At 47.2% G+C, this 12,019-nt stretch overlaps 3 protein-coding genes across 3 annotated transcripts; 1 reads left to right on the top strand and 2 right to left on the bottom strand.

The window, feature by feature from the left end:
* The first annotated feature begins 193 nt into the window (after positions 1-193).
* Positions 194-3,522, top strand: F5Y00DRAFT_226588 (Sec1-like protein). The gene is made up of 5 exons (XM_048006361.1): positions 194-681; positions 793-830; positions 900-987; positions 1,044-1,393; positions 1,453-3,522. Exons 1-5 carry the CDS (start codon positions 648-650, stop codon positions 3,115-3,117), a joined length of 2,175 nt encoding a protein of 724 aa, XP_047868938.1. The 5' UTR covers positions 194-647; the 3' UTR covers positions 3,118-3,522.
* An 878-nt stretch (positions 3,523-4,400) lies between these two features.
* On the bottom strand, positions 4,401-7,218 carry F5Y00DRAFT_158781 (uncharacterized protein). The gene is made up of 3 exons (XM_048004661.1): positions 6,889-7,218; positions 6,694-6,827; positions 4,401-6,638 (listed from the first exon to the last, which is right to left on the bottom strand). Exons 1-3 carry the CDS (start codon positions 6,984-6,986, stop codon positions 4,573-4,575), a joined length of 2,298 nt encoding a protein of 765 aa, XP_047868939.1. The 5' UTR covers positions 6,987-7,218; the 3' UTR covers positions 4,401-4,572.
* An 810-nt stretch (positions 7,219-8,028) lies between these two features.
* Positions 8,029-11,999, bottom strand: F5Y00DRAFT_158795 (ribosome 60S biogenesis N-terminal-domain-containing protein). The gene is made up of 2 exons (XM_048004662.1): positions 11,599-11,999; positions 8,029-11,516 (listed from the first exon to the last, which is right to left on the bottom strand). Exons 1-2 carry the CDS (start codon positions 11,756-11,758, stop codon positions 8,236-8,238), a joined length of 3,441 nt encoding a protein of 1,146 aa, XP_047868940.1. The 5' UTR covers positions 11,759-11,999; the 3' UTR covers positions 8,029-8,235.
* Between the last annotated feature and the right edge of the window lie 20 nt (positions 12,000-12,019).

A 12,019-nucleotide genomic window follows, 5' to 3' on the forward strand; every position in this document is an offset into this window, starting at 1 on the left:
CATATGAATGTCTATTTGTCTCTGTTTATATTGCGAAGAACAATTCCATTGCACGTATTAGGTAGGTACTTAACGAATGTAGGTAATTCGTATAGACATATGTACCTACATGTATATAAGGCTGGGTACCTTGTAGTACATACATTAATGTTGTCCACTAGCGACGAAGTGGGGCTTTCCAATGTCCAAACTCGGTCGCATTAGCGGATTGGCGCCCTGAAACCGAACCCCGCCAATGGCCAAGGGCCAAGAACCACATTACCACTTTACTACTTTACTACATTTCTACATTCTCATGGTCCCGTCTCTCTGAAACTCAAATCCTCTTTACCACGTTGTCAGGTGTAATGCGTTCATCGATACCAGAAACTTGTATATGCTTTGGTGATACAGGTACATTCTTCTTACGTCGATCTCTTGTCACCATACGCGCCCACCGGAACTCTTTACTCGTACATGCGAACAATTACCAATAGCGACACGTTGGTTAATAGCTACTTGTAGGAGCTTACCTCTAACCTACCTCCTACTTCTGAGCTCGCCAACTACGCGACACGTCTTGTTTTCTTTTCTTTGCACCTCGAAAGTCTCGTAGAAATAACGTATCGCCATAATATCTCCGTAGTGCCTACGGGCTAAGAGACAAAATGGGGGTATCCGTGATTGAAGAACAACGCGACGGTGAGAGGACCCCTTGTACATCTACGAGGCTAGAAGCTTGCCTTTCTTATCGGCAAGAACCTGTTGTTGTTTGTAGCATAGCTAACATTACGAATTCTCTCTCGCATATAGTTATCATAAATACAGTTAAGAACATTACTGCTGGCGATGTAAGCTATACCCCTTATATACCCCTTTCCAAGGCCGAGACGACCATATTAACAGGGCATTGCTTGTAGTGGAAAGTTCTAGTCGTCGACACCGAATCTAAGAAAATAATTGACAATGTCGTCAAGGAGGATGATATTCTTAATCATAATATCGCGAGTACGTTACCCGACCACATCTTGTCTCTGGCGCATTGGCTGAAGAGAGTGCTGCAGACATCGAACGTATCGAAGATCGGAGAGATATGAACCCGACTATGGACGCTATATATATACTATCACCGCAACCTCACATTGTCGATTGTCTCATGGCTGATATTGAAAGACGGAGATATAAAAAATGCTTTTTAGTATGGACCACGGTACTCGATCCTCAATTAAGGAGGCGAATAGACGGTTCACCCTTAGCAAAGCAGCAGATTGCGGGCTTCGAAACTCTCTCCATCGACTATTATCCTCGCGAATCTCACGTCGTTACGTTTAGAGACCCTTGGAGCTTTCCGATTCTATTCCATCCCGCTTGCAATGGACTTATAAGGAAGCACATGCAAGATTTGGCTCAGAAGGTTTGCGGAACCATATTAACTTACGTCTGATACCTGTCGTCTGACTTGAATGTTGATAGATCACTGGTTTATGTGTGACCCTTGGCGAGTACCCTAAGGTCCGCTACTACCGGCCCCAGAATCCGATACACGAGGCGAGCGTATTATCGTCGCATCTTGCCCGTTTCGTATCCGAGGAACTTGACGAATATGCACAATGGAACCCTAACTTTCCACCGCCGAGTTCTCGTCCGCAGGGTGTTCTCATAGTGACTGACAGGTCGATGGATTTGATGGCTCCCTTGGTACATGAATTTACATATCAAGCGATGGCACACGACCTACTACCGATCAAGGACGGAGATAAGACGACGTTTCATATGACCGTTAACGAAGGATCCCCAGATGCAGAAGAGAAGGATATGGAGCTCACCGAAAAAGACAAAGTGTGGGTTGAAAACCGGCACAGACATATGAAGGACACCATCGATAAGTTGATGAGCGATTTCCAGAAGTTCCTCGATCAGAACCCTCATTTCACAAATTCGAACAGCGACACTACCAGTCTTAATGCAATCAAAGACATGATGGCGGGACTGCCGCAATTTCAGGAGATGAAAGAAGCATATTCTCTCCATCTTACCATGGCGCAAGAGTGTATGAACATCTTCCAACACCATAAACTGTCCGAAATGTCTCCTACAGAACAGGATATGGCTACAGGCCTTGACGAAGACAACCGGAAACCGAAAAACGTTCTCGATGCGATTGTTCGACTCTTGGATGACGACGCTGTCACTCAGTCGGATCGTCTGCGCCTCATAATGATGTATCTCCTTTATAGAGACGGAGTTATCCCTGAAGATATCCAGAGGTTATTAGCGCATGCGTCTTTACCACCACAAGATGGTGAAGTTATATCAAATTTGGAACTACTTGGTGGTCGCACAACACACGGTCTCAAGGATATCCGTAAGGACCTGAAGCCCCTGTTTCCCATCGACCCGAAGGTACCGGTTCCCGAGGATAATTATATGTCACGATTCAACCCTGCGGTGAAAACTATGCTGGAACACCTATGTAGAGGAGCACTGGATCAGACAGCATTTCCCTATGTCAAACCACCACTTGACCCCAACGAGGACGCGCTTATTGGTCAAGGCTCTCTGCGAGCAGCGAAACCTAGTTGGGCTGGTGCTGGTAGACGTGTCGTAGATAACAGGCAACGCATTATTGTCTTTATGGCCGGCGGGGCGACGTTTTCCGAATCGCGCTCTTGCTACGAGGTTAGCGCGGCTATGAACCGCGACGTCTTCCTGGCAACTAGCCATATGCTCACACCACAGCTATTTGTTAGACAGGTGGGTGATCTGAGCACAGACAAGAGGCGACTTGATATACCTATGGAGAGGCCACCCCAAAGAGCACCGGCACACTTATTCGAACGACCCGCTCCACCACCGATGGCCACTCCCCCGGTACCACCAGGTGGCCAACGCCCGCCTCCAGGACGAGCACCGCCTCGTCCTGGCGGGCTACCGGGCGGGCCAAAAATAGGTGGCGAGCCTCATCATATTCCGCCTGCAAATACTCCACCCGTACAGGCAATGAGCAACATGTCGCTTCACACTCCTAAACCATCAAACGGAAGTGATGTCAGACCTCCGTCGTCGGCGAGCGGTAAACCACACAAACTAGAAAAGGAAAAGAAGAAGCGTAACATCTTCGGGATGAAGAAGAGTTGAAGCAATGAAGAGAAGGACGTAATCCCATAGGGCTAAACCTCAACATGTAGATACAAGTCAAAGCGCTCAAAGAGTAATACCGTAAGACTAAGTAGGGCTTAGTTCTTTATTGGGTAGCATGACTGCCGAGCGTTTGGAGATAGGAAGGCAGATAGACCGAGGAGGGAATCGATAGCATGCACATACCTTTGGCAGCAAATGCATGGCGTTGAGGAGTTGGCGTCTTGAGAGCGAGCGTTGCGTTCTGTTGCTGTATAGAGTTCCGCATGGCAAGAAGGCAGCCGAGGAGGGAAGAGATTGGCTGGTTGGCTGGTTGGTTGGGTTGGGTTAGTTATACAATACGTACGGCCTTTGTGTACATGGCTGCGCAAATATAATCCAAATTATAGACATATTATTTTTCTACTGTCCAAGAACTAAGTTGAATATCTGGCTATTTGAGTACCTGGTGAGCATGCTAAATATCAATCTTGTTAACTACTTAAAGAGGTACCTAATATATATCGTAGACAGCAGAATCGAAGAGTGGGAGGAATTACGACGGGATACTTCTAATTTCTTCGTTTGCCTACTGATAATCCTCATACCGTTCCTCTTACGCGCAATAACTAAACGTCCTCTCTTTCTTCAACCAACCGCTCCTTATTCCCGTCGTTTGTCAGCACTTCCGCCTCCGGTGTTTTGAATACACATCCTTTTCCTGTTATACTATTAATAGTATATATATACCTATATAATATCATATTTCTACCCACCTCATTAATGCCGCAGACACGTAATCCAGGTAAGCAAATTGCACCGAATGGCCTTTTCTCAGCACTCGCCCGTCCGGTCTCATTCTCCCTTCGTCCGAACTCCGTTCCTTTCTAGATTAGTTAGAGATTGTCCGGAAGTCCTGATTTCGGTCCGGAGGTATTATATATATCACAAGTCACAGGCCATGTCATATTGAGTATATAAAGTGTTAAAATGAATTTACTGGGTTAGAATCGTCTCTTCCATTATCAAATTTCATAATTCATTCTCATTACTACGTTACTATCGGGTCAACACGTAAACTATTATTCTGTGAACCTGGTTGTATTCGCTGCAGAGACAGAGCCCTGCAATAGGATAATTAACAGGGTAGAGCCTCTGTTCGGTTCTAGACTAATTTTGCTTTGCTTTGCTGTTGTTATTGGGAGCGAGCAAGGAGGGTTATTACAATAGTACACGCTCTAATCCCTTTTACTTCCAAGGAGAGAAAAAGGAATCGCCTAGACTCTCATCTTTCGTCCCTTGTCTTCGCGTCCGACCTGTTCCTACCAGTACACTTATAAGCGTCCCGTCGCCTCCGCTTAATCCAGTTACTACAGGGAAATATTGGGAATATGTCACGATAAACCCGTTAAGTTTACATCTGAATTGAGTGTGATGTAATGTTTAGTTCTCGGGGTAATTAGATTCGGAGGACTCCTAGTTCCGACGGAAAGTGCCGGGAGGAGGAGGCATGCCGCGGTGATCGAAACCGAATGCTACATTATCCGGTCCTTGGAAACCAGGGATCCCTGGGGGTATGAATCCCGGTGGTGGCGGGCCGCCGAAGAAACCGGGAGGCGGTGCCATGTTGCGTGGGGGGCCGACTATTCCCTCTGGAGGAAAAGCGGCTATGGGAAAGTTTCCTGGTGGGAATGCTCCTGGAATGGGGACGTTGCGTGGGTTCCCTGCCAACCCAGGAGGAGGGATCATAGGTCGACCTGGAGGGGGTAACTGCTGTGCATTGTTCTGCATCCAAGCAGTGGGATGAATCTGGTCCAAGCCCGGGGGAACTTGGCGCTGGAGAATCTGGGTTGGCTGCTGTGGGCGACTATCTTGCTCTCTATGGTGAATTGGAGCTTCGTCGAAGAAGCTGGGCAGGTTGGTAGGACGACCAACTTGATGTTGCGTAGTAACACGCTCATGCTGATAATCGATTTCCCTGTCTGGTGTAGGGAGGATTTGTGCTGGCCTGGAAGGCTGCGGCATTCTCATAGCAAGTTGCTCATTTCTCTGGCTTTCGGGCGCTACTCGGGCGCTCTGCATTAGAGTCATGAGGAACTCAGCATTACTGTTGCTATTTCGACTTGGTGGTTGTTCAGAACGTGCCGCGCTCTGTCGCTGGCCAATGAGGTCATGCAAGACCTGCTGTTCTGAGCGTATTCCGGCGGCAAATTGCGGGTGCACTTGCGGCCTAGGTGTGTGAACATCTTGAACTTGAGGAAGTCCACGAGAGAGCGGCTCTTCGCGGCGGTCCTGTGCATAAAGCTGGTAAGGGCCGGGGGAAGCGATCACATGACTAGGAGGAGGCTCTGAAAACCCGCCAGATGGCGGTGTCGTAGCCTGAAGGGTTTGCTTCTGCAGCTTTTGCAATAATGCTTGAAAAGCGACTTTCTCGGCTGTGTCATTTTGCGTTTGCCCACCACCTAGAGCGAAAAGGGGGTTCATCTCACTGGCCGGTGGAGCACTAGCAACAGGAGTTGGAGGGTCAACTTGGCGTCGAGATTCTTCTTGAGAAGAGAAAAGCTTCTGAAATCGAGAACCTGTCTTTGGTTTAATAATAGGAACAGAATTCTCCTTGATGATTTCACCAGCGCTAGCTGGCGTTTCAATGCTTGAACTCTGTGCAAATGCAGCGAAAAATTTATCCGGACCAGTCTCTATAGCAGGCGCCGACTTGACTTTTGTCTTCTCGATTTCAACCTTCTCGGGTGGTGTTGATACTTCAGCAATTGGCTTAGAGGCCGGCTCAGCTTTTGCCGGGTTCTTCCCTGCCTTCATACTATCCATGAACTTCATGAAGTCCTCTTGAGTATGCGCTTGGGACTGCTCTTCGACGGGCTCATCAAGCCATTCCGGTTCCCGTTCCTGACGCTGATCCCGGTCTCGGTCCCATCTTCGTTCAAATGTTCGCTCCCTCGGCCTATCTTGCTGTCCTTCACCTTGGTGCTCGTTTCCGGCCCTATCTCTCCAACTCTTGGACCTGTCAAAACGCTCTCGAGGAGCGGGGGCATCATTGTCCCTTAGCCAAGGTTGATCGGTCCTGTTCCTATTTAAGCCGTTTTTACGGGGTTTATCGCTATCTTCCCCTTCTTTCTCCTTGGCAAACTCGCCGAAGTTGCGACGGGGTCGATCCCCATTGTCATTGTCATCTTGATCGCGCGGTCGGCGTTCTGGTCCAAAACGCTCAGGCCGATCACCCATACGACCGTGGAATCTTTCAGCGCCTTCATGGCCAAAACTTTTACGGGGCTTCACGGTACTCCAGCCCTCACTGTCCTGGTCGTCACCGCGTCGGCGGAAGCCATTCCGAGTGTCACGATCGCGGTCACGGTCACGAAAGCGCTCAGAATTGTCGGCATCACCATTTCGAGAGCGGAAGGCGAAGCGGTCTCGAGTATCGGTATCCTTCAAGGCCTTATCATTATCAAATGGTTTGTTGGCCCTTGTAAGAGTAGCCGACGAAAAGGTCGTTCGCGGGGGTCCAAGGATAATATCCTCAGAAACTAGGGAAACGGATTAGAAGAAGTTAGATAGAAGGGAATTAATCTAAAAACATACTTCCGACGTTTCGCGACGTATGTCGGTCAATGCCTACTCGTCTATTAGACTGGTCTAATAGGGAATTGTCGTTGCTTCTCCTCTCGGTCCCAGGTTTATTCCCTTGGTTGTTGCGGAAGGCTTCGGGCGGTGGCCTGTACGACTTATTAGTATGACGGCACAAGTAAATTCCATCCTTTAGCAACTTAAACGTACCCCATCCATTCTTCAGCAGGAGGAAGTGCGCCCGGCTTGACGCACAAAGGCGACTCGCGCAGAAATATCAGCGTATCTACTGTATATCGTAATGCCATATCATTTGAGGAATGTGTGGTTATCTAAATTTGAATAGTATGTATATGCGGCGGTGAGACGTGGACAGCGTCCACGTTTGAAAGGTACACGGTCGTTGTAGGGGCGGTAAAACAGGTTATCGTGAGTTGGCTAAGCAAGGCTCTCCTTAAGAGTATCTGTCTTGTGCGGGGTGGAAGAGTCAGTGAGGGCGTGACGAGGGTTTTTTTTTTTTTTTTTTCTTGTGTTGACGACACCGGTCGGGTTCAAGGAATACCGGACCCTAGAAGGGAATTCTGTCGCTCATCAAAAGTTGATCAAGGTCGGATTGCTAATTGGAATTGGAGGGAGGAGGCGCGTCAATTGATAAGGCGATCAATCGGAAGACGAGGGTTGTAAGAGGGTACGAGGGGGTATGAGCTACCTCGGATAGAGAGAAGCGACGTGAAGGAGAAGTGGCGGTGGTATCTCAAAGAAGCATTTAAAATTTAACTAGATGTTTGATGAATTAAAAGTAATGCTGTAATGGCTTTTTGGTGGCTGCACGAAAGAACGGGTGCCTTTAGTGTCGTATTGTTGGGTGTATGATCAGAAGATGTTACAATGCAGGTTTTGTAGGCCGACGTCAACAAAACATTTGTCCAAATACCAAATATATTTCCTTGAAGGAGACCACCAGAAGTTTATTAACTGCCCTGAAAGATATGAGATTTTGGGAAATATAGAAAGTGGTCCGTGTCCCACGTGTCCCATCTTTCGGGGTAGGTATGAAGTACCTAAATACGTAGATATGTACTTCTGACAAGGTAGCCCCGTCAGCCGCATGCTATGTACATATATGTACCAGAGATTGGCAGCAGATACAGAGCAGGCCTGACGTACTATGCAGTATTGTACAGCTAATTTAGCGTCACCGCTGGCCTGAGTGGGTCGATACCTGCAAGCTTTTGATGCCTAAATCGGGTCAGCTAAGAGTTCCACAAGGCAATTATATAATCAACTTCTATTAAATGATTTTGATATTAGGTAGACTTTATATTTGGTTACCTAACATATGTATATCAACCTTAACACATAAAGGGTAACGTATTGTCCTTGTCTAAGACCTCTGGTCGTGTCAATGTTTATGGCGAACCAACTAGAAATTTCACGTTCCACTATAAATCATGACTCCTACAAGAGAAAATGGGATGTGTATGGGAGCTGTAAGTAACTCTGCATTAACTTATAGAGGTATGTAAATGAGTATACTTTGGTAGTATATATATACTATCATGGCTCTACAAGCCTTTCGATACCACCCTTGCTCCACGCCGAGATACGTTTTTGATCACAGGTTTCCCATAATCTTCTAAGCACCGCCTGATACACCCCGCGCTCAGTAGCGTCTGCTGCCGTATCCCTCTGCGCCAAAAGCCAGCTCACAACTCCGAACCTCGTAATCAAAGTATCGCTCCCCCCTTCGATACTCGACATCCTGTAAATGATCCTCAAGATTTGCATCCTCAGATTAGGACCCATAAAGGGATTGGATGCCAGAGCAAACAGCCTCTCGGGAACTCTGCGTTTATGGAATAGAGCCACGTCCGCGGGCGTTCGTAAGCTTTCGAGCAGGAAGCCCAAGAGCCAGCTGACTTCGGAGTAGAAAGCCCCATCTTCGGTTGGGCCCTCTTGGAGGATATTTTGTATAAGAGGTATCTTGTCTAACGACCATACCGGCCCGCTAGTGAGGAACAGATTGACCTTCTCGTACAGACTGTGTAAGGGGTTCATTAGAACTTCGAGGGCCTTGCAGGCAAAGGCGACCATCACACTCGGTAATGGCCCGTCGGTAAGCGAATCTCGTGCTGATTCACTAAGTTCCATAAGCAGGAGCCAGACTTGTTCGTTGTTCTCGTATGTTGAATCCTTGATCTTCGCAGCAACCTTGACTATGTTTATGAGTGCTTCTTTTCTGATGCTCGAATGCTCAGACAAAAGCAAGCGAATTAATGAAGATGCATACCCCTCCTCGACAAGTTCTTCGGGTGTTTTGGACGCCCATTTAGACAGAGAATTATCCTTGCTCGTTATGATTGGCACTGCCAGTCTCTGTTCTAGGTCCTGGGGACTGATTTGTGCGATTGAATCGCTGTCCACTTCTTTAGCAGCGTAATTACCCTGCCCATTAAGATGCAAGGCATTATGATTCGGGTCATGTTTTTGTGCTTCTTGTATGAGTTTCTTCCTTTTTGGGACGCGTAACTTTTCTTTGAGCTTCTGATCTGTAAGGCCAGTAGAAAAGAGCTCCTTCGAAGCATCTATGAAAGGCTTGCTTACACCAGCGGCAAGTGAGTGTCCAAGGTATTCCGAGAGGAACTGCACAAATGCTTTTGATGTGGCCTTGCTAGAGGACGATGAACTGAAAAAAGGTATCTGCTCCGCAATCGTCATCATGAGAGGGCAAGTAACTGTATCTTCGTCTTCAGAGATCTTGGCTTTATCTAGCTGCTCTTCGATCATCTCAAGGTATTTGACCGGGGTCCTAGCACAGCGCTCGACACAGTTATCCAGGAATATCCAGATCGCTGGATCGACGGTCTCAAGGCTCCTCAATGCTGCAATCAAGGGATATAGCCCTGGAGAGTTTGGTTGGTCTTCTACCAATTGATGTTCGCTGGCAACCCAATACAAGACACTATCTAGGCTCTCATTAGATAATTCAGTTGTCTTTTCGACAGATAGTCTCAAGAGGGTTGTAAAGGGAGAATGGGGTATATCGGAGGTTCGAGCAAACCACCGCATGTTTGGGGAGTATTTCGCAATTGCGCATAAGTTTTCGAGTTCTAATAGAGACATCACTATATCTTCATCTGCTCTATCGGATGCCTCAACTCTCTTGATAGTAAATGACAGTATTGGTGAAACATCGAACTTGGCCCTTAAGGCAACCTGGGGGATGACTTCATAATAGAGTAATAACAAGCGACTTGCTGCTTGTCGTTGAAGTAAATCATCCTGCTCCATGGCAAGATAACATTTGATAACATCCTTGATGTCTGGTATCCTTTGGTAAAATTCGTCCAAAAGCCGGCGAGCTGCCTCTTCCCAAAGAGAATTAGATGATGATGATGCCTCTCGATACATCTCTAGAGCTCGGCCTAACTTTTGCAAAGCTAATATTAAGAGACGGATGGCATAAAAGGAAGCTAACTTAGATTTGATAGAAAGACATCGCGTTATAGCTTTCGGCGTCATGGGTAATGGGATTATGTTTCCAAGTACCACAGAAGTAGGAGGTGGGATTCTTGCATAGCCTTTAGGGTGTCCAAACCAGGAGGGAATCGGTAACTGAACAACATTGTAAAGTAACGCGGCATAACCAATCCAAGTAGCCGTCAGCTTTGGGTCAAACGCGAACGATTTCTTGTGACAAAAGTAGTTGGCAGCCAATTCCGGCGATGTTTCGAAAATCGCTACTAGAAGTTCATTCTGCTTCGTGCTGGACCACGGCCGTAATGTCTGGATAAACTCCGCCAACAGCGAATTCCGTACAGGTACATCGTTCTCAAACTTGTCCATCCACGGAATGCTATCGATGCCAAAATCCACAGGTTGATCATCGTTGACCGCTGATGGTATCGCGTTGGGATCTACGCCCTCGGGGTAATAACCATGTTCCGATCGACGAACACCAGCGTCGGAATTAGTACAAGCAGCGGTCAGGAACGCATGGGCTGATTGCTCGACTGTTGGGCGCTCACGCTCTAATTCACTCTCGTGCTCGGCAGGGACTTCAGGATAGCCATAGAGCTCCGCTATCCTGATGAGCGAATGCGCATTCAGGATCTTAATCTTGATCTCCTTTGGCAGCTTCTTGTCTAAAATAACAGAAGCTCTCAGCGTATCTAAGATTTCATGGATTAATGAAGGGGGGTCCTTTCTAATGTGCCTCATAAGCGCCGCCACAATGTCCTTCTGGGATAATAGATCGCGCTTTGCTTCAAGATGGAGAAGCTTCAAGCTACTTAAAAGGAAGCGTATCGCGTTTGTCCTGACAGACGGTCGCTTAGGATCTTCCACGCCTTCTCCTAGATATCGAAGACCTATATTCCTCGCGAGCGATTTAAACGTATTATTCCTAGCTCTGAATATTGGAGCTGCAAGCGCTCCACCATCGAAGCATACCGCTTCTCTGAGAAGCCTTAACGTGGGTGATATTATGAAATCTTTGCCGTTGTCGGCCGAGAGGTTTTTGGCAATCAGCTCTTGCTGCCGTTTCTGGACAAGAGTCCGACATATCCCTAAACCATATGACACCAGATTCATTTTTCCGGAGAGAACTTTGAGAAGAAGCGCGAGGACAACCGCAACGGCGGACATGACATTTTCGTTATTTAACTGTGCAGCCATGCTCCATGATTCCATTATATCCGGTAGATACACGGGGACTTCGTCTTCCTGTTCGCGTGGCTTCACCGAGTCCAAGAACTCGTGTAGTATTTGAAGCTTCTCGGAATCCTTGTCTTCGTTGTTGAGGATGCAATCGAGGAGGTTTTTGAACGATTGGAGACCTAAGGTCAGATACTATCAGCATTATGCAGTCTAAGAGATAGCTGCAAAGAGATAGCTGCAATTGAATTTGAACCAACATACCGTGTCTAGCTTTTCGAAGGTCTTGCTCGAAAGCTAGTAGCTCGCGAAGTTGCCTTCCGGTATAGACATCCTCAGAGGTAGGAGGATCATGCACGTGGGCAGTCTTTTGCTTCTTCCCCGAATATCCTCCATCACCTCCGTAAGACTTGCGCTTTGCCATTTTATGTGGTTTTTAAGGGAGTCGCGCTTGACTACGGCATCATCAGGATGATTATTAGGCACTCAATGTTTGAAGCGCACTGGACGAAACAGCTAGTTAGTTAGTAATTGTCGAATCTAGAGTTTATGGTATGATGCGTTATTGAGTAACGGTTTTCTTGCTTGCAAATGCTATGGAAATTTATCAGCTAGCTTTCCCTCTTACTCAATGTCGCATCCAGGAATTATGAATTTCATCTAACAGACTAACCTCAAGTAAAGG

The sequence above is a fragment of the Daldinia vernicosa genome (assembly GCF_022497035.1).
Source record: "Daldinia vernicosa strain CBS 139.73 unplaced genomic scaffold F5Y00scaffold_5, whole genome shotgun sequence".
In the NCBI taxonomy this organism is placed as follows: domain Eukaryota; kingdom Fungi; phylum Ascomycota; class Sordariomycetes; order Xylariales; family Hypoxylaceae; genus Daldinia; species Daldinia vernicosa.